The sequence below is a fragment of the Cervus canadensis genome, chromosome 11, assembly GCF_019320065.1.
Source record: "Cervus canadensis isolate Bull #8, Minnesota chromosome 11, ASM1932006v1, whole genome shotgun sequence".
Taxonomy (NCBI): Eukaryota; Metazoa; Chordata; class Mammalia; order Artiodactyla; family Cervidae; genus Cervus; species Cervus canadensis.
In genome coordinates, this window is record NC_057396.1 from 6,763,420 (window position 1) to 6,789,558 (window position 26,139).

The 26,139-nt window shown below is 40.1% G+C and overlaps 1 protein-coding gene across 1 annotated transcript in view; it reads right to left on the reverse strand.

Moving 5' to 3' along the window:
• Positions 1-26,139, reverse strand: part of ARHGAP42 (Rho GTPase activating protein 42) — a 318,656-nt gene that overhangs the window by 230,699 nt on the left and 61,818 nt on the right. The window contains exon 2 of the mRNA XM_043482449.1: positions 8,436-8,531. Coding sequence (XP_043338384.1) covers positions 8,436-8,531 — 96 coding nt within the window. The remainder of the gene's footprint in view (positions 1-8,435; positions 8,532-26,139) is intronic.

Sequence of the window (26,139 nt, forward strand, 5' to 3'; positions counted from 1 at the left end):
ATTGTGTTAGGTATTGTAACTAAACTAGAGATAACAAAGTATATACACAAGAGGACTGTGTAAGTTACATGCAAACACTACCACCACTGTACATAAGGGGCTTGAGCATCTAAGAATTTTGGTATCCATGAAAGCTCCTGAAACCAATCCTTTGTGAATACTGAGGGATGGCTATATATGAACTATTTTCCCTCTCAAAATTTAGTTTATTACCATGCTGAAAAGAATCATCTAGATATATGCAAATATGTACATATTTTATTTTTTAACATATGATCCTAAAATTTTATTTATGTACCTTAGAGTGATTTGTTTCTATAAACACTTACTAGATTTTCCAGGTGGATTTTTATGCAATAAATATTTACTAAGCTTCTGCTACAAATAAGGTGCTAAAGAATGCTGCAGGAATCTAAATGTGAGAAAACTTTCTGACCTCAAAGAGCATATAATTTGCTGGAGAAGATAAGAGACTTGAGTTTTCTGTGAAAAATCCAACCACCTTTTGTTTAGTAGAATAAATCACAGAAGACAGAGAGGGGTTCTAATGTATATCAATAAATAAATTTGTCTTTGAGACAAAGACAAATTTTTTTCTTTGAGAAATGACTTTTAACATGATAAGTTTCTTTTTTTAACTTCAGATTCTGGAAAAACAATCTAAGACTTTGAATTTCAAATTAAATCAAATAAAGTTCTTTTTTTTTTAAATTAAATCAAATAAAGTTCTTTAAAATACAGAGATAACATGATGTAAACATCTCCCTCAAATGGCATGTTTTTTTAAAGACAGGAACTCCACCTGAAATGTGCAACTTTCCCAGCTGTTTCAATCCTTAATTGTGGGTGGTTTCTGTGTGGGTGCAAAAATAAGGGTGGTAAAAGAAAATGCAAAACAATAATTCAATTGTCCAACTGAGAGCCATAAAAAGTCAAATATGCTTTCTCTACAGAGTTCAAAAGAAAATGTTATTTATATAAACAATTTAGGCATTTGGAAATGTTCCACTTTAATAGAGGACTTCCTGATTTATATAACCACATTTAAGTGGGTTGTAATGAAGGTCTGTAATAACTGATGGATTTTCTTTTGACTCAGCAAATGAGAAGGTAATTTGTTTCCTAGAATTTAATAAAATTGCAGGTCATTTCTTTTTCAAGAGTTCGGCTATGGTTGGTAATGGCATTGTCTCTGGTTTGCTAACTTTTTCCTAAGAGATGCCCAAGAACAGTTTCAGGCCATGCTCTACCTTATTCATCCTGCCATCATCAGACCAACGATAGTAGTGATCTCTATGGATGAGGATTTGTAGCGCATAACTAAATCCTGAGGAAAACCTTTACAGAAGAATTTCAGTTTAGTAGCTTAATAACTGAAATTTATTAGTTTAACTTGAAGAAAATAGGTGTGTTTTTTGCTTAGCTAAAATCATTTATGATTTTATTTATGTTTTATTGTTTAAGTTAATTTCCTGAGATTTATAAATATACTAATCCTTTTTAACCTGAAATATAGGTTACTATTTCTCAAAGTGTTTCTATTCTATAAAGGAATCCTCTCAAAACACACAAAGAAAACTGTTTGCCATACCTCCCACACTAGACCATATTCTTGTTTATCACTTGGAAAACTGAATCAAACACTACCTTTCCATGAGACCTAACAGATGCATTCTTAAAGGCAATGGATGTATTTGATAAAAGATTTATGTATTTTCCCCCAGCCTGCAATGCAGGAGACCTGCTTTCAATCCCTGGGTCTGGAAGATCCCCTGGAGAAGGGAATGGCTACTCACTCCAGGTTCATGCCTGAAGAATTCCATGGACAGAGGAGCCTGGCAGGCTACAATCTATGGGTTGCAAAAAATCCGACACGACTGAGCAACTAAGCACAACTCCTCGAACAAGGAAAATGAAAATAATTTTCAAACACTCTCCTGAAAAATGTCTTCTACTTCACACCCTCCGAGAAGGCATTAATGATCAGTTTCAGGCTTCTGTTCACATTCTTGGGCGATTTCACTTAATCATTGTGTTACATTGGTGCACACTTAGCTTCAGAAAGGTAATCTAACAACAAATATTTGCACCTGGGTAAAGCACTATTTGCTCTGGAAGATACAATAAAGTCCCTGTGTCAGAAAACGTCAGTATTTTAAATCCGTCTCCTCCTATAGTCTTACCTTTCAGTGCAGTCTCCTGAAGTCAGAAAAGAACTCAAAACATAAGGCACAGTCCAGCCAATTCAGTATAGAAAACTTAAGGGGTCAAGTTACCATCTATCAATATGTACACATATGATTTACATGTAGACTTCCATGTAAAAGGGCTTTAATAAATATATTATGCTCTTCATTCTAAGAACTATTAAGCACTCACCACTGTTATGGCTATGTCTGCATATCTGCATTCAAAACAGAGACCTTAACACAGACACATGAGTTATGTCAGACCTATCTGGACAATTATTATGAAATATATTTTGATCTGAATCACCTATTATGGCCTCATTTCTCCACTCAGAGTTAAGAGCAATAACCTTAGTTGACAAGCGGTTGGATGTTGCCTGTCTCTACCACAGGAATTTTCTCTTTAGGTGTGTCTAAAGGAGTTAAGTCCCCACCTAAAATATTTACTAGCAAACTGACTCTCCTTCTTGGTAAACGTTTAATCTCTTGAATGCAAAGGTCATATGGGCCAGGACTTTCCTGAGCACTGCAATAGGCCATCACAGAACATCACTAATCAAGCTGTTTATGACAAACCACAACCGGACTTTCCAATAGTTTCCAAGATTACATAGAATGAATGAGCTTTGCCTCATATTAATGACTAATATTTTTACTGGCACTGGTTCAGCATGACTAACAATATTTGATTTTGTTTTTAATATAGACTTCTTTTAAGACTTGGTTAAAAGTGTTTTCAAACTACAGACACTGAGTATGCAGGAAAAAAAATATAGTCACTTGCAAGCCCCACACTTGGCATGGACATAAATTCTGAAGTGATACACTAAGATTTACAGACCTTTATTATCCCATAGTCTAAAGTGCTAAATTAACCAAGGGAAAAGCACCACCTCAGAGAGGTTCACAGTAGTATCTTGGAGCTTCTACTTGCTCGAATGAACCACTATTGAGTTTTCAAAAGAATAGTGTTTTTATGTTCTGTACAGAGTATTTTATTAACTACTAGTAAGGTTTTAGGGATGGACACATAACATCATCAATTTCCATGTATGTACCAGGATTAGTGCAGCAGGTATTATCTTCTGTATAATTATGGTTATGCAATGATACATTTTGTATCCAGTCTGCCCCCGTGGTAAAGAATCTGCTTGCCAATGCAGGACATGCAGGTTCAAATCCTGGTCAAGGAAAATGCCTTGGAGAAGGAAATGGCAATTCGCTTTAGCATTCTTGCCTGAGAAATCCCATGGAGAGAGGAGCCTGGGGTCACAAAGAGAGACTAAACAACATCTAATCATATAAATACGTTATTTGAGGGGCAGTGACTCTTATGCCAGTTTGTGATCACTCTTCTCCCCTCCATCATCAGTTTCTAAGTCCCAAGTATCCAGCTAATCAATTCCTAACCTATTCCTAACTCAGCGTCTTTCCTCAGTCCAGAAAAACAAAGCAGCATGAAAAGTGGGCAATGAGAACAGCTGCGGGAAGTTAAGCTGGATGGCCTCCCATTGGGCCAGCGCCATGGTGGGCAGATAAAAGGAAGCAATCAAATGCTCAGAGGCAGCTCAACCATCCTCAGAGGAGGACTGGCTTCCTGCTGCTCTAGGATGAGAAAGAGGTGCTCCAGGTAGAGCGCAGGACGCTCTGCTGTGTGGGACTTCAGCTGTGGAAACAACTGATCTGCTCTACGAGCCACAGAATTCCCCACTGGGTCCCAGTCCCATTTTGCTTCCTTCCAAGCCAGCAATGTCTCACTGGCACCAAGAAAACAAACCAACAAACCGGCAAGCACACAGCCAGAAGGGTGGGCGCGGACGGGGACAGCTGAAGAGTGGGTCTGACCTGCGGAACAGACACAGGCCCACGCGTCTCACTAACTCCCGGAAGAGCTTGCACAGGCTCACTCGTGACCCTGATACAGTGACAGTGCTCTCTTTTCCTTACTTTGCTCAAAACCTGTTTTTCACCTTATTCTACTATAAGCACGCTGAAAGCAGACATCTTACTCATCTTCCACCCACTCTCACCACCATAACTTGTACACAGAAAAGTTCGCAAATGTCTTTATAAGTTATTTTGCAGAGACACTGCTTGCTTATAAAAGATGAGCTTTTTTTGAAAGTCACTGTTTGCAGTGCTTACATCATTGGTAAGTCTCAAGGCTGCTCTGGCTGAGGATATTGTGACTATTACTCAGTGTGAACCTTCACAGCTGTCCTCACTTCATTCCTCTTTCATTAAGTCAGAAGAATAAAGAAGAACCTGAAACTGGGGTTTCAGGGCACTGTTTTAAAGACAGCCGAAACTTTGCATCTTCCCATGTGGAACTGGAGCTGATGAAGGTAAGGGTAGTTCTTGCAACTCCATCCATACCAGCCTTACCCATTATCCTCAGGGATACATTCCCAGATCACTGTCCTTGGTACAACAGCTTGTGTTAGCCTCAAAGTCTTTTAGTTTTTATTATATACTAGTTATTTTTAACAATTTACAGTGCATTTGGTGGTGCAATAAAAAGATAAAAAGTGCTGGTGAGGATATGGGAATATATCTGTATTTTTACAATAGTTGTTTCAGAGATAATTTTTGTTTATAAATCTCTGTGCTCTAAATTAGGTTTTCCTATGAAAGCATTGGTATTTAAATCAGATTCCCAGTAGGAGCTAAATAAGTCTCTTGATTTAAAAATAGTGAGCAATAACATCTTTCCCCCATATAGTATTCACCTTCCACTTGCCCAGCTTGGATCTAATTCCAAAAAGCCCTGAAAGCGCTGGAACTTAGTATTCATTGCCTATCACAGTCTTCGCTTCCCTGGTGGTTCAGGGGTAAAGAATCCCCCTGCCAGTGCAGGAGATGCAAGTTCGATCCCAGGAAGATCACCTGGAGGGGGGCATGGCAATCTACTCCAGTCTTCTCTCCTGGAGAATTCCATGGACAGAGGAGCCTGGCAGGCTACAGTCAATGGGGTCACAAACAGTCGAACACAACTTAGTGACTGAACAATAACCATAAGCCTTCGCATACTGGTCAATTTACACCTTTCCAATCTAAACTGCAAGAGCCAAAATAATAACATCCATTCAGTCAAAGTGGAAAGAGACAGAGAACAGTTGAGATATCAAGTTCACCACAACCGGGGAAAACTGCCTACCATCGACCCGCCTGCACGGTTGAAGAACATAGTGATTAAAGTCTCCTAACTCTGCTGTTACACCACGTGACTTCAAGAAAGTTTTTTAAGTAAGAAACTTCATGGAAATTATGAAGAAATGTATTTATTGTACTGTTAAAAAGCAAAAGACCAACTAGAAGCAACCTGAGTGTACCAAAGAGAGTATTTCATAAATTCATGTATAAAAACCTATGTAATATTTTAAAATCATAAAATGAAAAAGTATAATACCTATAAAAAATCCAGAAGTATTTGCCAAAAATCTCTTTATAAAGAAGAAACAAATTGTATATAATATATAGCTATATGCAGTATAACTATATATAATTGTATTAGAAAAAAATACACATAAATGAAAAAAATAAAGCTTATAAGTGAAATTATGTCATTTATTCAACAATTTAACCAAGAATTTACCAAGAGTCAGACCCTGGATCAGGTACTAAAGTGAAATGACTGAAAGGAAAAAAAAAAAAAGAAAGAAAAAGATCTGGCCTCTGTCCTCTTGCACTTTACAGTCTCATTCAGTTCAGTCGCTCAGTCGTGTCCAAATCTTTGCAACCCCAAGGACTGTGGCATGCCACGCCTCCCTGTCCATCACCAACTCTCAGAGCTTACTCAAACTCATGTCCATTGAGTAGGTGATGCCATCCAACCATCTCATCCTCTGTCATGCCCTTCTCCTTCCATCTTCAGTCTTTCCCAGCATCAGGGTCTTTTCCAGTCAGTTCTTTGCATCAGGTGGCCAAAGTATTGGAGTTTCAGCTTCAGCATCAGTCCTTCCAATGAACATTCAGGACCGATAGCCTTTAGGATAGACTGGTTGGATCTCCTTGCAGTCCAAAGGACTCTCAAGAGTCGTTTCCAACACCACAGTTCAAATGCATCAATTCTTCGGTGCTCAGCTTTCTTTATGGTCCAACCCTCACATCCATACCTGATTACTGGAAAAACCATAGCTTTGACTAGATGGACCTTTGTTGGCAAAATAATGTCTCTGCTTTTTACAGTCTCATTACTAAGTGGAATTAACTGCCATTATATGAGCATGTGGGTGTTCTTTCTTTTTTCTAAATAATAATGCTACTATACTAACATTTTAGTAATACAATCTAGGCTTTTGTCTGGTGAAGCGTGTGTTACAAAACCTATGTTGGGGGCTAGACACTTATGATATAGACGTCATGAAGCGACACACAGGACGACGCCATTGTTCCGGCTATGGGTGTCACGTGACCCCTGACATGCCCTGCCCCAGTCGGCCTGTAAATAGGAGGAAGTCAGGTGGCCAGGGATCCACGTGGCAGCCCTCTCCTCCTTCTGAGAGGCACCCTACCTACACCTCCGCCAAGTCAGGCTCAGCCACCCTCCTCCACAAACCTGAGGGCGGAGGGAGCCCCTGGTGATCTTAACACCAGCCACCTCCATTTGGTACACCCCGAGTACCAAATGTTCCCAAAGGGGAGGGCAAATCATGGACTGCCTGGCAGGGGCCTCTGCGAGAGCCTGGCCTGGCCACGCGGGGTCCATACGAGGTGAACCACATAGCAGGAGCAGCGTGTCTGCGGACCGGGCAGCTGACCTCTCCAGGAGGGACCTTCGTGACTGTCACAAGCTAAAGCCGCCTGAGGAATCAGAAACTCTTCCAGCTTTTCTTCTCCTTGAGAGCCCTTTCCTTTCACAGCAGGGTTTGGACTTGATACTTTAGATTTTTGAAAACAATAAAAATATTGAGAAATACGTGTACACCTGACAAAACTATAAAAGAAAAAGAAAATTCAGAGGAAGGAGAGAAATAAGATTGTGGAGAAGAGTGTCAGGGATTTCAAAGTCCTGCTACTTAAAGAAAAGTCCGTGGGCCAGGCTTCAAGTGTGTAAGAAACGCAGAAACCACACTCCACCTGAGACCTTCGGAATCGCAGTCGGCATTTAATGAGATCGGCAGGTGTATCACATACACATTACAGCTCAGGAGTCTATATTAAATCCTTATAATATTCTATTTTTATCTGGTATGTGAGCACCATTGATGTATTATTCTCTAAAATGTATACACATATTTTATACAGTCTCCTGACTGCCTGGAGAATCTCACGGACAGAGGACCCTGGTGGGCTGCAGTCCATGGTCACAAAGAGTCGGACATGACTGAGCAACTTGGCACAGCTGACTGCCTGACTAACCCAGCACACAGACTGACCCCATGTCTGCAGACTGACAAGCAGGGATTGTTAAAATGTGGGGGAAAGAATGCTACATGAATCAGAGCTTCAACCAGTAAAAACTCAGCTACAGATAAAACTTGAGATCACGAAATCCAACCTCTTCACTAATGGGAAATGAAACCACCCGATTCAGGAAGGGGCATGCTTTCAGCAGGGTTGGATTGCTAAATATGAGGGAAAAATCAGATTAAGGCTCAAGTCTCCTGATCCCAGTAATGTTCTCTGTCCTACACTAATACTGGCTAATACGTCATGACTGATACTTTTTTCTTTATAAAGAAATACTGAAGTTAAAAGAAAAATCAGTAGTAAGTTTAAAAAATGTGAGATAATTCTTAAACTAATACCTTGTATATTTAATAGTAGATAACCAATATGTATTTCTTTGAATGATTCACTTTTGTTTTCCGTTTTCTTCTTCCTTTTTTTTTTTTTTTTGCCACAACCCGCTGCCATGGGATCTTGGTTTCTAGACCAGATATTGAACCCAGGCCCGTGGCGATGAGAATGAGGCGTCTTAACCACTGGACCGCCCAGGAATTCCCTGAATGATTCACTTTTAGGCAAAGAAAAAAGGGTGTTATCCACATCTTCTCAAAGGGCTTAGCCGAATTATAGAATTATTAATTTCCTTATGGAAAAAACCACAGACCTCAATTTTAAAACAATTTATAACATTCTTCCACAGCAGCAAAAAATCACCCTTACACTTCTATGAAAGTCAGAATATTTGACATACTTAGTATTTGGGTGTGTGTTATCTGTTTGATTTCAATGAAGTTATTATCTGAAGTAAGACTTTTAAAATTATTACTTAGGATATTGAAAAACAGCAGTACTTACCGATACTAATTTCATCATCTGTTTCAGCATCACCGATACATTCAAACTGGAAATCCTGCAGTGACTGTGAAAATTTCTGTACTGCCATAGACAGATCTGTAATTAAAAGTTTAAAAAATTTAGTTTTAAGGTGAACATACCATGAAATACTCAAGATTTCCACATGTATGTATATAACTTTGCTGCTAATGCTATATTAACCAGAACCTTTTTCAATACTAGCTTGAAAAACTTAAAACTTAAAGAGACTACAAAAGAAATGTTTTAGGGATTAGATCTGTTCTGTTTCCAAAGGAGATCTGCCCCTTTAAGAAAGTTTTGGTGCTAGTTGTGCATTATCCGGAACTCAATTTCCCAAAGTCTTTATCAAAGAATTACCATTCACTTCAAATGGATCATTTATGCAAAAAAAAAAAAAAAAGGAAAGAATTCTACTGGGGTTACTAGTTGCCGGGGGGGGGGGGGGGGGGGGGGGGGGGGGGGGGGGGGGGGGAGCATCAAATCTTTGATTAGAAAGTGTCACTGATGTTATTCTACACAGACTGTGGAGGAGATAGGGAATGTGCTTTTATCAATAAACACATTCTCCTTATAAGCTGAAAGTACACCTGAAAAGTTGTTTACAAATAACCTTGCGATTTATAGGAGACCTCATGTTAAACACACTCCTCAGTCCTGACTTCAGTCTGAACGAAGTCCAGAGAATAACTAAATCCAGAAGAATAATTCTTTATTCATGGAGAGAGTAAAGAAAAGCCCAGAATAATGAGAAGTGAATCCCTGGGAGGCAAAAGCCTAGGATGCAACCTAACAGAGACTAAGAATGCAGACACTGGAGTCAGGCAGCCTGGGTTGAAATCCAAGTTCTGCCATTTACTCATTATGTGACCTTGGGCAAATTTTTTAAACTCCTCTGGGTCTCTGTTTCCTCATCTATAAAGAGTGAACAACAGTGGCATAACCACTTTGTAGGGTTCTTTTGAGGATTAATTAACATAACACTTGAGAAGCATTTAGAACAGTCTGACAATAAGCACTATTTATGTTTGTTAAATAAAATTTAAAACAGTCTGATAGTGCAGCATCAGGGCAGCTTTAAAGGTCCCTCCTCTCAGGGCTACTGTGATCATCCATGCTAATCCTTCACAGAAGTCTGTGCCAATAGGAAAACTAATTTTTCTAGAAGTCACTCTGGTGGTAGTGGTTTAGTTGCTAAGTCATGTCTGACTCTCTGTGACCCCGTGGACTGTGGTCCACCAGGCTCCTCTGTCCATGGAATTTCCCAGGCAAGAATACTGGAGTGAGTTGCCATTTCTTTCTCCAGGGGATCTTCTTGACCGAGGGATGGAACCCATGTCTCCTGCATTGCAGGCAGATTCTTTACAGCTGAGCCACCAGGGAAGCCCAGTGAGCACAGCTATTATACATCAAATGATACGAGATACAGAAAGGTGAACAGATGGGAACACATCACATATGTGTGACTTTTGCCTATTAGAAACTTAAGAGGAACATATATCCGTATTAGTCACAAAGTCGATTTTCTATACAAAGGCATCTCATACGTGTTGAGGTAATTTGTGAAGTTTTATTCTGATTTCAAAAGAAGACTTCACAGTGGAAACGGCCGTCACTCTACACATCATTTAATGTTACCTCCCAGGGGTTCATATCTGCCACCTTGAATGCTTAACACTGAACTCAAGCAGTCACACCTGACGAAGACCCTCTCCTTGACCGTCTTCAGTCAGGCTCCCCGGAGCCTCCTTCTTGTCCAGGCCTCTACCGGGCCCCCTGTCCTCACTGTGCCTACCTATCTTAGTTTTAGCACAAATTCTGCCAAGTCAGTGCACACAGATTCCCGACTGGATATCTGACCAAGTTTCTCACCCCCCAACTCTGATGCTGACGTCCTCGACCTGCCTCCACCAAGAACCCTCCAAGCCTTTGTCTTCTCTTGGTGATTTTCCATCCACTGAGAGAGCCCACCACCCAGTGGGTCCTTGGCTGCATAAATCCTGATTTGTTCTTACTGCATTCAGAGTTGAACCTGGACCCTCTCCCCTACTCTAACACTCTTGACATCTACAGCAAGTCCTGAGTAAAGTCCTCCTTACCACTGTAACTAATGTTGGAATCTTTTTTTTTTTTTCTTTAAGAGAAGAATTGTGGCCTGGTGTCTAGGCCTGACACCAGGACTTACTGTGAAAACCTACACTCAGAAACCTCAAGGCCACTTACCGATCACAGAAAGGACCCACAGGAAACTAGGTTTCCAAACACGAAAGTCACTTAATACCCCATGTGAACCCAGAAATTACCAACACCCTCACCATGACAGTTTTGAAGACCATAGGCCTTGAGCCTCAGAGAGGCTTTTAACACACACACACATACACGCATGCACAAGAAAGACTGAGATTTTTTTTTTTAAATCTTGTTTGAAGAAATAAATCATGCTCTGGAAAGAGGGTATTATAGTCACAGACTAACACCTCTCCCTCTTTTGGGAGGTGTTTTGGAGTCAGCTGCACATTCTAGCTAAGAAGTATTCTGAATTTAATGGAATGGAAAGGTCTGTCTACCAGCTTAAGAATGGTCCTGCTTTGGGTTCTCAGGAAGAAAACTGGAAAAGAGCCTCCCTTGTGGATTGTTAGTCAATGAGGAAAACAAAGGCTTCATCAGAACTAGACCTCCCCGGCTACCTGTGAGACCTTGGGCAATCACTCACCCTTCCCAAGGCCTGTTTTTCTTACCTGTGCAACAGAGGTGCAATATGCATCTCAGGGGTTGTTATAAACATGAAGTGAGGTCTGGGCTTGCTACATACTAGGCAACTTAATAAATGTCATCAATTGTTATCATTCAAGCTCAGCTCAAAAGGTGAGAGAGCCAAGTGTTTTTTTCGGACAGAAAGGGACTTCCCTAGTGGCTCAGCAGTTAAGAATCCACCTTACAATGCAGGAGATACAAGAGACTTAGGTTCAATCCCTGGGTCGGGATGATCCCCTGGAGAGGGCATGGATGGACAAAGGAGGCCACAGGGTTGCAAAGAGTGGGACACGCCTGAAGCAACTGAGCATGCACACACCTGACAGAAGGGACCCGTGTGTGCAAAGGTGTGCAGTTACGTGACATTGCATAGCTCTGGCTAAGGGTAAAGAAATCAGAGCACCTGTATCAAATGTTCTCAGAAGACACACACACACAACAAGTCAGACTCCTAGGACAATTTTTCAGCCAAGCTGTGTGCAGGCACTCTCCCTGAGACTTTGGGAGAGTGTTCCATGTAGTCCATATTTACTTTTCTACCCCTAATGTATAATAGGCCTTATGCTAAACTGGACTTGAAGTCACAGATGGAATTCCTATAGCAGAGAAGGGGTAGTGGGCAATACGGGTGTATCAGGAAGCTTAGGAATCTTGGAACAAATAGCCTTCCTTCTCTCCCCTCATCACAAGTTCCTGTGCGTCTCCCCACAAACTCAAGGAGCTACCTGGAAGCTCTGTCCTAGGAAACTCCTGCCACAAATCCTCACAACAGAACACATTTTCCAAGACCATTCTTTGCTTCCCGTGGCCTTGCTTCTCTACTGAGAAAGGCAAGTTGCTTCATCTTTTCACTGAGATCTCAGTGAGGACGCTGTACAGACCCCCGTCTGGAAGAACTCAGGAGCCCAGCATCAATCCAGAGTAGGGGCTCCAGGGGCAGATGATGTGGGCTGGCTTCCCACTTCTGCCAGGCAGTATGGCATGGCCGTGGGCCGTCTTTATAGCCACTCTGGACCTCATCTGTTAAGTGGAACAGAGCATACCTCCCAGGGTCACTGTGAGGACTAAATGAGTTAATACAGACGAAGCACTCAGAACAGTGTCTGACACATAGCGAAAGCATTTAACAAGTGTTGGCCATTTCCATGCTGAGCGTCTCAGAAAAAAAAGGAAAAGTTTAATTTTCAGAAATGGAGCTGGCAGCTAGTAGGCCTCAGATAACCTTGGCAAGTGCTCAATAAAGTAGTCTGTTGACTGCCGTTTCAAATTCTCTCTTGATTCACTGCAATCAAGCCGTAACACAGACTACCTGATTATTCAGTATTTCTGCGTGAGGGGTGGGCATCTATTTCAATGCTGGATAGAATCAAGAATGCGTGAATGATCCTTTTTGAAGTGTAATGAGACAGGACTGTACAGGAAAAGATGGTTCTCAACTAGTTCAGATTAATTCCAAAAATACAGCCGAAGTTCAAAAAATGACTTATTTTCAACGTCAAGTGCCTGGGATCTTCATTTTCCTTTTATTTGTTCTCACTTTCCAAAAACCAAAGTAATAATGAGGTAAAAAATATGATGACATTATCTTATGATATTTTCTGGCAATCATATGGATCAATCTGAAAAATGAGGAATCCAGGTCATACTTTTAATCTTGACTCTTTCCCCCACTGAGTGAAATTCTGAACTAGAAAGAACAACACCTTTCACGGACATCACTCCACAGAACACATTCTTCCCTAACTGTCTAAAGTTTCTAAACAACAGTCAGATACACAAAACAAAAGTACCGGTCCTACATGGACCTTGAATTTAAAACTTAATTCAGTTCTTATAGCTTATTGGTGAATTTCAAAGTCTCAAATTGTGTAATGATAGGAGTTACATTTCTCTTAAATACAAAAAGAAAGATCGAGTGTCTAAAATATGACAAGCAGAGACTCTAGTATAGTCAACAGTGTCTCTTTCTCCCTATTTCTTCCCAACTGTTAGAACTTGAGGACAAACAAGGAAAAATCCCAGCCAGAGCCATCCTGGCTACATTCAAGGTGAAGGGGAAGGAATACCATTTACTAGGGGTTAAAGTTGTACACAGTAAAGATGCTATAAACATCACTCATACCACAGCCTTTTCCATACCTAACCTGCAGTTAAGCATAGGGTGTCTTCACATGTATTCACATTATAACTTTGAAGAAATTACAGTAGGCTCTAATTAGCCAGCAATGTTTTTGTATCAAGGAGTTAACCTGTAGCACCCATGATTAGATGATGCTAATGAAACATTAAAGCTTCATTTCATTACAAATACAACCTTGTTAGAGAAATACAAAACACTTGGCAAATATTTAATTACATTTCCTTACACATACACTTAAGACCTGCAGTTACTGGTTACTTTGTAAGTATCAATGGAATGACTTTCACAATGTTAGCTATATTTATCTTAGAACAAGTTCAACCAGCCAGTCCACTGATCTAAGGCAGCTTTTCTTGAAATCTGGTTGCTCTGGGATTAGATTTAAGTAACACTCACAAGAGCAGGCATATGTGTCGTAGAATGATTATCTTCATACTACTGTACAGAAGGCAGACTATGAAGAGTATACAAAGGTAAAAACAAGATATGTCTTTTTCTCAAAAGTACACAGCCCCGTAGGGACATACGGTATGTAAATAAATCATATCAGAGGACAATGGGTAAAACCTCCAACAGAGGCTAATAACAACAACATCACTGCAGACAGAACTTACTATGTGCCTGAAACTCATCCTAGAACTTAACGTAAATTAAACCATTAATCGTCACCACAGCCTCTTGAAGTAGGTATCATCACTCCCATTTTACAGATGAAGGAACTGAGGCACAGAGAGGTTAAGTGACATCCCCAAGGTTGCTCAAGCTAGTAAAGAACACAGCAAGAATTTCAATTCAGTGAGAATGGCTCCAGTCTCCACTTAACCACAACTGCTCTGCATACAGAAGTAGCAAATAAGGGCACAATCCAGCTTGAGTGCAGGGTGCAAGGCTTCTCAGAGGAATCAGTGAAAACAGGGACCTGAAAGGTGTGAACAACACAACAGGCAAGGCCAAATTAACAAGATGCCCAGAAGCTTTCAAAAGGCAGCTTGCACCTACACATCCAAAAACAGCGAATAAGACTCACATCAAGCTGAGGACCGGTCACCACCAGAAACAGACTGCTCAGTCTCTGTACTTACTTTTATAGCATCATTCCACCTTGTAAGGACAGTCTTCTCTCAAGTTCTGATTCAAGATCTCTCTCTCTCGCTCAAGTCCCTATTGCCTCCAAAAAGCTCTTCCTGATCCCTTCCACCCTGGAGTTATCTCCTCCTTTATACCTCCCACTACATGCTGTGACACTCTTGCTGTACTTTCTCTATTTTACCTTCTATCAAGTTATCCATGAACCTAGGTTATTCGCCTTATTTGTAAGTGTTTTAAAAGCAGAAAACTTTACCATCAATGAACATATTCCAAGTATGCATTATCATATCATCTATACAAGAGCTCATGTTGAAACCTTTAATCTCTGCAAGATGGATAAATGCTCCAACCTTCCACATGTAAAATATGAGTTATCTACTTATCCATCTTCCAAGGTAGGAAGAAGATGTTTTACTATTTACAAGAAGCTTTCACATACATTTACAGTAATGATAACAATAGTGTCAGTAAGACATTTTACTCGCTCCAAGTTCTCAGATATTTTCCTTAATTATCACACAAAGCTATGAGGGCTGAAGTTCTGAAAAGTTAGGTAATAACTTATGTTGCCCAGGGTCTAAGATGTCAACTCCAACCTGGAGAGGTCCTTTATTTCCAAAATTGGATGCTCTTTCTACTATGTGCCATAGCCAATTCCCAAAGAAATTAAAACAAGGAAGTGTGCCACCTTTACATGACATCTAGTTAATCCCTTACCTGCTATATAAAATCTAGGCTAGTAAGACTTTGTGTATTGAACATGAGAGTGATCTAGGTGTACTTATTAGCCTGGAATATGCTATCAGCAAAATGCATTAATTAGATAGTCTAAACATCAAAAGAAATGCACATTCTTTCTTTTATTTTCTAGTGCCACAAGATAGAAGAAGGAAATGGCAACCCACTCCTGGAGAATCCCAGGGACAGAGGAGCCCGATGGGCTGCCGCCTATGGGGTTGCACAGAGTCGCACACGACTGAAGAGACTTAGCAGCAGCAGCAGCACCCACAAGATGTCTGGCTAATGTTAGAGGTGTTCAGTTTCTTCTTCTTCTTCAGTTAGTAAGTCATATCTGATTCTCTGTAACCACATGAACTGCAGCACGCAAAGCTGTGCTCAAATTCATATCCATTGATTTGGTGACGCTATCCAACCATCTCATCTTCTGCTGCCCCCTTCTCCTTTTGCCTTCACTGTTTCCCAGCATCAGGGTCTTTTCCAATGAGTTGGCTCTAGGAGCTTCAACTTCAGCATCAGTCCTTCCAAGAAATATTCAGGGATGATTTCTTTTAGGATTGATTGGTTTGAGCTCCTTGCAGTCCAATGGACTCTCAAGATTCTTCTCCAGCACCACAATCGGAAACCAGGAATTCTTCAGTACTCAGCCTTCTTAACGGTTCAACTCTCACATCCATACATGACTAGTGAAAAAACAATAATAACCCATAGCTTTGACTATACAGACCTTTGCCAGCTAACGGATGTCTCTGCTTTTTAATGCACTGTCTAGGTTTGTCACAGTTTTCCTTCCAAGGAGCAAGCATCTTTTAGTTTCATGGCTGCAGTCACCATCCACAGTGATTTGGGAGCCCAAGAAAAGAAAATCTGTCACTGTTTCCACTTTTTCTCCAACTATTTTCCATGAAGTGATGGGGCCAGGTGCCATGATCTCAGTTTTCATAATAAGCTTTAAGCCTGCTTTTTCACTCTCCTTTTTTTACCCTCATCAAGAGTCTCTTTAGTTCATCTTCACTTTCTGCCATTAGAGTGGCATCATCTGCCTGTTTGAGGTTGTTGGTATTTCTCCTGGAAATCTTGATTCCAGCTTGTGATTCACCCAACCTGGCATTTTGAATGATGTACTCTGCATATAAGTTAAATAAACAGGGTGACAATTACAGTCTTGTCATATTCCTTCCCCAATTTTGAGCCAGTCTGTTGTCTCATGTCCAGTTCTAACTATTGCTTCTTGGCTTCATATACATTTCTCAGGAGGCAGGTAAAGTGGTCTGGTATTCCCATCTCTTGAGAATTTTCCAGTTTGTTGTGATTCACATGGTCAAAGGCTTTAGCGTAGTCAATGAAGCAGATGTTTTTTCTGGAATTCTGTTGCTTTCTCTATGACCCAATGAATGTTGGCAATTTGATCTCCAGTTCCTCTGCCTTTTCCAAACTCAGCTTGTACATCTGGAACTTCTCAGTTCACGTACTGCTGAAGCCTGGCTTGAAGAATTTTTAGCATAACCTTGCCAGCATGTGAGATGAGTATAATTGTGTGGTAATTTGAAATTATTTGGCACTGATGTTCTTTGGGATTGGAATGAAAACTGACCTTTTCAAGTACTGTGGCCACTGCCAAGTTTTCCAAATTTGCTGGCATATTGAGTGTAGCACTTTAACAGCATCATCTTTTGGGATTTGAAATAGCTCAGCTGGAATTCCATCACCTCCACTAGCTTTGTTTGCAGTGATGCTTCCTAAGGAAGGCCCACTTGACTTCACACTTCAAGAAGTCTGGCTCTAGGTGAGTGGCCACACCATCATGGTTATCTGGGTCATTAAGACTTTTTTTGTATAGTTCTTTTGTATATTCTTGCCACCTCTTCTTGATCTCTTCTGCTTCTATTAGGTCCCTACCATTTCTGTCCCTTATCATGCCCATCTTGCATGTAATGTTCCCTTGGGATCTCTAATTTTCTTAAAGAGATCTCTAGTCTTTCCCATTCTATTGTTTTCCTCTATTTCTTTGCATTGATCACTGAGGAAGGCTTTCTGAGCTCTCCTTACCGTTCTCTGAAACTCTGCATTCAGGTGAGTCCATCTTTACCTTTCTCCTTTGCCTCTTGCTTCTCTTTTCTCAAGCTATTTGTAAAGCCTGCTCAGACAACCACTTTGCCTTCTTGCACTTACTTTTCTCTCTAAGCTGCTTAAAGGTAGGTATATATTGTTCCTCTCTCTTCACAATTAGTGCCCAAAGCAAAACAGACACAGAGAACAGAGGGACCCAAAGGGAAAAAGGGTACACCAACTACCAGTGGATTCATGACATAAGAATCCACCTGAGATAAATTACTGAAAAGCTTATGGTACTGGGAACATGAATGAGGATCACTGCAGGCCTTCACTTAATAAAAAACAGACCATGTATTACACAGGAGAATATGTCAAGGAATTACCAAACAACACTTGGCTTTCAATATCTGCAGTCATGCTTTTAATATTCTTTCACAGAACTTCAAGTGTTAGATTGTAAGATGGAGAAAAGTCAGAGGAAGACAACACCAGGTATGTGACTAAAAGTGTAAGAAAAAACATCACGAGACCCTCTTGTCAATAAGAATCATTCCCATGGCTCTTATTTGAACCAAGTTTGAAAATGCCCAGTTTGGTACCAAATGTACAATCGTGGTTATGTGAGGGATGTGCTCAGATATGAGAAAAAATCCTTCCTTCAAAGCAATCATTCTTTCTTGTATGGACTAAGTGTGCACAAGACTCAGACATGGACACCGATCCAGGGACCACCGCTTACTGCAATATTCTTAGAACAAGCACTTAGCTTTCCTGAATCTCGGGTTCCTCCTATACAAAGGGAAGATACTAATCCCTTACAAGAATGTCATGACCATTACATGAAATAAACTTAACACAGTGTCTGGTACAGAATAGAAACTTGAAGTTCTAGTCCTCAACAAATGTTAACTATTAAACCACTGTTTGTTATGATGGCAAGTGCAGAATATGAAATATTTTCATTGTAGGCATAACATTTAATCTGTGTATTAAATTACTATCTTCACAAGAGCTTCAGAGAAAATAAACAGTGGCGCTGGCCTCTAATGAAGACCAAACAGTTTGTAATCCTATAAATGATATGTGTCTGGGAAGCAGTTCCAAAAGATTCCAGCCGAAAAACAATAAACAGGAACCAACACTTGGCCAGATTTTATCCAATTTCTATAAAGCTACAAATTCCATAAAAATTAAAAATGAAAAACCACAAAGACTTCACTATAGCTAAAACCCAAGTTAAAAATAGAAATTTCAAAGGAAGAAATAAACCAGCCATCTTCCTACCCTGGGGATAAATCTCAGGGGTGGGGGGTGGCAGGGTGCACGGAAACAACACACTGCATTCTCTGGATTCTCTTCCCAACTCTAAGCTTTCCTCTCCTGCCTCCTTTGAGATTAATCTTCCTTATGAGGAAGAGCATCTCTTCAGGACAGATAAACCAATCTCTAGCTACCTTGTTTTAGCTCAATATATGTTTTCTTTAAAAAGCACTACCTTTGTGTCCATATGTAGGCAACTCCTGAGTGGCCACTTAAGTCTGGATGCTGGAACTGCAAGCAAAAATGTATGAACTATCTCCCTTGCCTTTTTTTGACTTAACTAAAAAATATTGAGCTACCCAGCATGGAAAACCAGCTTTCCTAAGCATATCAACAATTAGGTATGGCCTGGCATGCTTTCCTGAACTTCCTGGTCTACCTTCCTACACATGACCTCTTCCTTAGGCCAGTCCTTGTTTGCTGGGCATCTACAACGTTTGCCCTTAGTGTTCCAGCCCTCTTTTCTCTCATCTACCTGAAGTATCTATGCAAGATGATGACTCTGGAAGAGCGCTTGGTGTTACCTTTTTTTCATGTCACCCATCAGCCTGTCTCCAACTCTTCAAACAACTCCCTTTTCCATCAGCTCCTTCTTGGTACCATATGACAAACACATTTGTAATAAAATCATGATCTAACTAGTTTAATCTCCTTTTTAAAGCACCACACTAAATTGTTCAGTTCAGTTCAGTCTCTCAGTCATGTCCAATTCTTTGTGACCCCATGGACTGCAGCACACCAGGCTTCCCTGTCCATCACCAACTCCTGGAGATTACTCAAACTCACGTCCATCAAGTCAGTGATGCCATCCAACTATCTCATCCTCTGTCGTCCCCTTCTCCTCTCGCCTTCAATCTTTCCCAGCATCAGAGTCTAAATTGTTACCTAGTAACTAATTACAGCATATCATCTATCCTTTATGTTTCTAAGGCCATCTTCTTTCTCAAACTGGTCTTTGCACCTTCAATGTTTTAGCGAAACCAAAGAATCTAAACTTCTGCTGTCTCAACATCCACAAAGCCATTCTTCAAGTTGGAAGCACCCATTTGTCTCTATTGTGACCTTCAAATGCCTTCAAATAAATCAGTACTCACAGTTCCACTGTGAAGCCGGATTGTACTTTATAAGAGCAGCTGGCTATCTTTGCGGACAGTACATGGAGCTTCCTTTAACCTTTTTCAGCACCTATTAAGACCGGCTTCTTTCTAGATTAATTAGAAAGTCCCACCCTACATAAGGGCTTCCCTAGTGGCTCAGATGGTAAAGCATTGGTCTGCAATGCAGGAGACCCGGGTTCGATCCCTGGGCTGGGAAGATCCCCTGGAGAAGGAAATGGCAGCCCACTCCAGTATTCTTGCCTGGAAAATCCCATGGACCGCAGAGCCTGGCAGGCTACCGTCCATGGGGTTGCAAAGAGTCAGACACGACTGAGCATCTTCACTTCACCCTAAATAATCCAACCAGGCCAGCACATCTGCTGATACTTATAAACACCAAATGCTGGCAGGACGTACAGCACACAGGGTAATGTGCCAGGAGCAGGACTATGGAAGCCATGGACACCTGCAGAGTATTTTCCTGGTGCCACAACTTCTATTAGTAAACTAAAGAGAAGGAAGCAAAGCAGTTTTATCCTGTTTTACATTTTTAAAAAATGTACCATATCACCAATATTGCAGAATTTATATGAATTAACTTGACTCTTGTCACTTCCATTGAGGCAGCCAGTTTGGGTCATGTTTCCAGACTACTGAGAGTGTGTTTTTCCCCTACTCTGATAGAATACTCTGAGAAGTATGGTACTACCATAATCTAGCACCTTTTTGCATGACTACTGAAATACTCTATATTATATTATATATTTGATAATATTTGTGTCTAAGTCCCTACCCTCACCAAACATTAAGCCCATGGTTGACAGAGAACCTCTCCAGTCTTTACTGCCTCAGGCACAGGGCTTTAAAAAATAAGAGGTTGCAAGAATTTAGACTATTTAGAAAAGGTAAAACTAAGGTCTTTCCAGGACTGGCAAAGAGCAATTAGAGATAAGAAGCCAGGTGGTTAGACTCAGCCCCATCTCTAGCTATAAAAGGTGTAATGGGAACAGAGGAGCCCCAGCAAACAAACACACCTAAGAATCAAGTCAAGTAATTGAGGTCAGAGGGCCAGAGGGAATGGCTATAAGTTTCTTTCATTTAGGATCTGTTGACAAGCTTTACAAAAGGCAAAGGAGTGGAAGCTGACAGAAGCAGACCAGATATTTTAGGTGGTAACCTAAAATTTCAGTATTGCTTTAGAAAAAAATCCACCTCTAAAAATGATTCTGGTAATCTAATCAAGCTTGATGGAGAGAGCATCCAGTTAAAAAAAATAACAATAACAAACAAAAAACAACTAAAAGTTCCACAAACTTTAATCACTATAGAGAAAGCTAATCCAGGTTATTTCCTTGTATCATTTTCTAATACAAAGAAGTTTCATTTTAAAAAATGATAAGACCAATGGTTTTGGTGTCAAACAGACTACCAGTTTCGCTATATAGGAAAGTTACTTAAGCTCTTCAAGTTTCAATATATCTATTTATAAAATGAGTATAATATCAATATACCTACTTTGTAAGACTGTTGCAATGACCAGATGAAATCATGCATGTCAAGAACATAATAAGAGCCTGACAAACTATCATAATCATAACCGCTATTATTTTTAAAGAAGAAATCATTGGCTAGAAAGATATGTTACTGTTGGTTCCTGGTTACTATTCTTACATTATGCTTACGTCTAAGGACCTAAAAAGACAATTACCATTTTAGGATGGCACCAAACTGAATGCAGCCAAAGTACCTTCCAACCAAGGAAACAGTCAAGGGACATCAAACATCATAACAGTCAACTGTCTCTATTCCAAAACGTAAATTTATCATTTGCTCAACATTTCCCATCATTAGTTTAGATCAGGCACCATTAGTAAGACTCACACTGCTGCTGATGAAACTTCAAAGTATCATCTCAGTAGTTAACAGATTATCCACATCCCAGCATCCCCTAAAAAAACATTTTGTTGTTGCTATTTAGTCGCTAGGTCTTGTCGGACTCTTTTGCTACCCCATGGAGCCTGCCAGGCTCCTCTGTCCATTGGATTTTTCACTCAAGAACCCTGGAACAGTTTAAACTTCTTTCTCCATGGGATCTTCCTGACCCAGGGGTTGAACCCATGTCTCCGGTGTCTCCTGCATCAGCAGAGACTTTACCACTGAGCCACTGAAATCTACTTAACCAAGCAAAGAAACAATCTAACATATGTGAACCTCCGAAAACGTTCTAAGTTCAATTTAATGGAGTGGTGAGCTTAAAATGTGGGTCTAGCATTCTAATGTGGCTGGCTGTGTTTATTGTGAACACATATTTGGGTTTTCACTATTCTATTTGTATTTATTTATTTTCTTTGGACAACCAAAAGTGCATTATAGTGTGTAATATCATGACTACACATGAAAAGTATAGTATGGCAAAATAATTTTTTCACATAGCAACAAGGCTAACATCCTCTTAAAGACTGGAAACATTTTATAATGAATAGTAATTGAAAGCCGAATACATAAGCCTCTGTCTTGGACAAGATGTGGAAGTATGCTGGCATCTTGCCTTGTTCTTCCAAAAAGAACAGAAAAGAATAACACTGCAAAACACAGTTGAGCCTGGGCTGCCAGGGAAGTAAGAGCACAAAGATCATCATTCTCCATTTACACAATGTTTTCTATAAGTTGTTTTCAATAAACTTGCTATCCCACATGTTTACAGACTTCATTTTTCTGCTGTCCTACCCCATTTTGAAATATTAAAGCAATGTCTCAGAATATTTCAGGAAAACTTGCGTTTTAACAGTGTAGCTTTCATTTTGCACCTTTGAGCCCATCCCATCTTTAAGGTATCACAATGGAGAAAATTTTGTTGGGATACATTGTTTTATTACTTTTTTGTTCTACTTTAAGTTTCAAATATTCTGCTTTTGATTAACTGGCTTATTATAGTCACCTCACTATCTTAAAGCTGAAAAAAAAAAAAAAAAAACCTTTTTTCTAACCAGATCATTTGCAGTTTTCTTATCATTTTCTCACTTGAAAAAACAATTTCTTATTCTTATGGATCTTATTGCATCTCCATTATGTAGCAATTTTAACTGTTGGTGTATCATATATTTACATGGCATGGTCATTATAAAAATGCTTTAAGTGGCTTTGAAGAAGATACTTTAAATATATGATGTATACTGTTTTAAGGGTGACTGATTATACTCATCAAAAAACCTGAAAATAAATGTCAATCTTTTATTCCAAAAACTAAAACTCAATTCACCTAAATACCATGCTATCTGAGTTTCCAACATGCATGCACAATGATCGGTACACAGTCAGCAATTGCCTGCTGTGACTCTGAATAGCTAAGACTTTTATTTAGCAATCACAACTGAGGAATTCCAACTGTGTCAACTTGTGCAACTCTGTCTGGCTTCAGAGCTTCCCACACCCTGGGAGACACTTTGTCTCTAATTATTTTATTGCTGCAAATAAAGAGACTTTTTATAGAAACGATACACATAATTTATGCCAGGCTCTTATCAGACAGCACACAGTCAACCCATGATGAGGCCATCATTCAATTTAAAACTTAAAAATGTGTATGTGTGACCCCATGGCTGATTCATGTCAATGTATGGCAAAAACCACTACAATACCATAAAGTAATTAGCCTCCAATTAAAATAAATTAATGAATTAAAAAAATAAATGAGTTCCAATAATTTAAATAAAGAAAAAAAAAATCATGTATGCTGCTTTTGAGTCTTCTAACCTGGTATGTTTTATCTACTTCAAAATTTATTAGTTTCTCAGCTACTAAATTTGAAAGTGCTAAAATTTTTTACTTACTGTAGTTTATACATTCTAAAATGCTAAATTGTAAGCTCCCTACCCAATTTTAGAGATAAATAAAAACTACAACTTTCGCTCCCTGAGTCCCAGTGTATCTTTATATTTTATACTTCACCCAGTAACCCTGAACAAGACATCTTCTGCAGCATTTGACACTGTCAAGAAAAGCATCACCCCCAACCTCAAGGAGTTAACCCTCCACAGAAACAGCCAGCACACACTGCACTGCTGCCAGGGCCCTTTTCTAACTCTGAATGCTACAGAAACCTACCACCAGGAAAAGCCTGTGTCAGAAATATTGGATCTCAGTTGTCCCTCCCCATTATGAGAGTGGGAAATAAGAAATCAGCTCTCTCGAGCTTAGCTGCTCATTTCTGTGACATATAAAAGGCCTGAAGCCTTGAAGCCACCCTGTCTCTTGGGCTTGTTTCTGGGCTCCACGCCTAAAATAAGAGCCGAAGGGAGTTTCCAGCAGCTGTGTGCTCGTGGAAGCCACCTGAGACCACCAGAAATACTGTAACCGTGGGACTGTGGGCACTATTTCAACATGGGCTATGCAGATAGTGAACAAGACAGTGATGCACCGGAGGCTCCCTCTGTATTTTCAGGAAGAAAACTCATGAAAGAGAGAAAAACCAAGAAATGAAACTGTGTATACTGTTTCTGTTTGCTCCACATGCTCCTGACTCAACTTTTTCAGTGTAAAAAATTCTGTATATTCTAAGACTCACATTCAGTTCCAATGCAGTGCAGTTTAGGAGGTAACACATTGTGATTCAGGGTCTCTGACAGTCATGAAGTCAAGTTTGTGCATTAGTCTTTTTAAGGCTAGGGCACAGCTAAGGATTGTCTTTAGCTGACTAATTTAGTAACTTGAGCTACATCAGAACAGTGAAAGGTATAACCTACACTTCTCTCTGAGAATCCCTAGAAATTATGCCTTTTAGTGACTAGTATCTGCTAGTATAGTAACACTGCAAAGTTACACTGAGTATCAGACTAACTACATATCTAACTTACTAGCTCATTTCAGTGAAATTAAATGGTGGATTTCTTCAATCACAACGACTCAAACCAAGAGAGTAAAGAAGTACTGACCAAGCAGAAATTTACCTTTACTAAATTGGAAACCTGATAAATAATCAGGTTTCATTAATTCATAAAAACATCAATTAAATCTAAATGGTAGTTTCTAAAGGGCTTGAGAGATTTTCCAACTAAATCCCTTCACAGTTTTCCCACAAACAAATCTTTGTGCACCTTAGAGAAACTGTCTGCTTAAGCAAAGGTAAAATTTAACCCTGCATTAGTTGCAATGGCAATGAATCCTCAGTTAAAAACAAGTTAATGAGTTTCTTATTGAAAATGTTATGATGCAATAGATGAAAAAAATATCAAAGTGGTTCTTTTTATCAAAACTTTCCCACATAAGCTCATTCAGTCAATCCAAAGGTATGTATTAACATCCTTATCCGTGAAACTCCTAAGGTACTTGTTCTACAAAGATCTAACTTCCTATCACCCAGACCCACTAGTAAGAAAGAACTGAAGTGATCTGGAATGTCAAACTGCTCCACGACTACTAGAGGTAGGTGGACAACAAGCTTGGCAGGATTACAGACATTGAAGAAACTACTTTCATCAACCCCAAACAATCACCTGTGAGGGGAGTTTGTCAACTAAATTGAGAATCACCTTCACATTCTAAAGGAAGTGAGAGATGAATAATAACTGTATACCAGCTAGCTAAAAATGACTAAAAGGAGAATCGCTGAGAGTCGCTCAGTCGTGTCCGATTCTTTGCGACCCCATGGACTATTATGGTCCATGGAATTCTCCAGGCCAGAATACTGGAGTGGATAGCCTTTCCCTTCTCCAGAGGATCTTCCCAACCCAGGGGTCAAACCCAGGTCTCCTGCATTGCAGGCAGATTCTTTACCAGCTGAGCCACCAGGGAAGCCTCAAATGAGAATTTCAGTCAGTTCAATTCAGTCACCCAGTCGTGTCCGACTCTTTGTGATGCCATGAAATGCAGCACACCAGGGATCCCTGTCCATCACCAACTCCCAGAGTTTACTCAAACTCATGTCCATCAGAGTCTGTTTCCCCAGTCCTGTGTAAGTTCTGTAATCAAATCCCACTGGCCTCTAAAGTCAAATTCCCTGGGGCTTCTCAGTTCCTTTGTCAGATCCCCAGGTTGGGAAATCTGTTGTGGGTCCTAGAACTTTCTTAACAGTGCAAGAATTTCTTTGGTATAATTGTTCTGCAGTTTGTGGGTCGTCTGCTTGGTGGCTCTACGGTGGGGTTAATAGCGACCTCCTCCAAGAGGGCTTATGCCACAGACTATGTGACCCAGGTCTGCTGCACCCAGAGCCCCTGCCCCTGGGGCAGGTCACTGCTGGCCTGAACCTTCACCTTAAATATTTTTCTCTCAAGTCAAGAATAAATTGGTTCTTGAGTTGTCTAAACACAGCCTCCCTCCCTCCCTCCCTCCCCATCTTCAAATATCACCTTCTCAGTAAGGCCTTCCCCTGTAATGATCCATACCTACAGATACCCAAACAGAATGCCAACAGGACCATGTGCACATGTACACATACATACACCTATAACAACCTCGCCAGTTGACCTTTCCAGTAGCATTTTCACCATCTGATCTA